The sequence below is a fragment of the Limulus polyphemus genome, unplaced genomic scaffold (assembly GCF_000517525.1).
Source record: "Limulus polyphemus unplaced genomic scaffold, Limulus_polyphemus-2.1.2 Scaffold5, whole genome shotgun sequence".
In the NCBI taxonomy this organism is placed as follows: domain Eukaryota; kingdom Metazoa; phylum Arthropoda; class Merostomata; order Xiphosura; family Limulidae; genus Limulus; species Limulus polyphemus.
Window position 1 is genome coordinate 1,023,925 of NW_013665615.1, and position 1,002 is coordinate 1,024,926.

Consider the following 1,002-nt stretch of genomic DNA (forward strand, 5'->3'; position numbering starts at 1 on the left):
CACCATCAAATTTGTGCAGTCATCTATTGAGGGAGGAGCTAATGCAATACTAAGCAGACGGGAAGCCTGGTGCTTATGTAGTTAATATCCAGTGGAAAGAGGAAAGACAGATCTTGTGGAGGTACAATGGAATGTTGTTTTCAACTTCTGCCCACACTCATGCCTGTTCACGGGCTAGCTTCTTTGTACGTTGAAACTTCGTGATGTATGTAACATGATTTAACCCAGAATATTCAGAATTATACATCTTTGCAAATATAATTGTTAGCAAAAGGCCAAATAAGCTTCCGTTAGGCTCACTGTGTCAAATTTAATACTGTTGTTATTGTTGGATTCCACGTGCTACTACTCTTGTCGTCATGTCTTATATTTCCACCACGTGCTATAATCTTTCTCACGAGCAAATAACTTACCGTATCAACTTTGACAGCGAGAACTCTAACCGGTATTGCAGAAAAAGCATGACTCATTGCTTTGATAATAGACTAGTGGACAGCAGTAGCAAATGTTTACAGAAGTCTAGGATATTATCGCGGAAATGTTATCATCAATCTTGTGTTATTTTAAATGGTAAGTACTTTTACTTCATAGATGAATGTTTTTCTACCATTATATTCATTTAATATTTAAAAATGACCTTGTGTTAAAAAAGATATAAATTATCGAATGTGTATTTGAAAATATTTACTAACTGATATGATTGCTTCAATATACTAGCTTTTCTAGAAGTAAACCTTTAATATTATAATATTCAAATGTTTTAGTTAAATTTTTGAAATTAGAAATTCGTTCAAAGTTAACAAACATCAGTAACTCTGGAGAAAGGCAAGGCGAAAGAACATGACTAAACTTAATACAGTGGTGGAGTGTATATTATATGCATAGTGTTTTTTAATATCTTTCACAAACACCATGGCCAAGTGGTTAGGACGCTCGACTCGCAATCTGCGGGTCGCGGGTTCGCATCCCCATCCCACCAAACATGCTCGCCCTTTCAGCCGT

General features: G+C 35.9%; 1 protein-coding gene across 1 annotated transcript in view; it reads left to right on the forward strand.

Annotated features, from left to right (window-relative positions):
* The first annotated feature begins 204 nt into the window (after positions 1 to 204).
* Positions 205 to 1,002, forward strand: part of LOC111083578 (protein spitz-like) — a 44,828-nt gene continuing 44,030 nt past the window's right edge. The window contains exon 1 of the mRNA XM_022380207.1: positions 205 to 570. Within this exon, the coding sequence (XP_022235915.1) occupies positions 360 to 570 (211 nt within the window). The 5' untranslated portion in view covers positions 205 to 359. The remainder of the gene's footprint in view (positions 571 to 1,002) is intronic.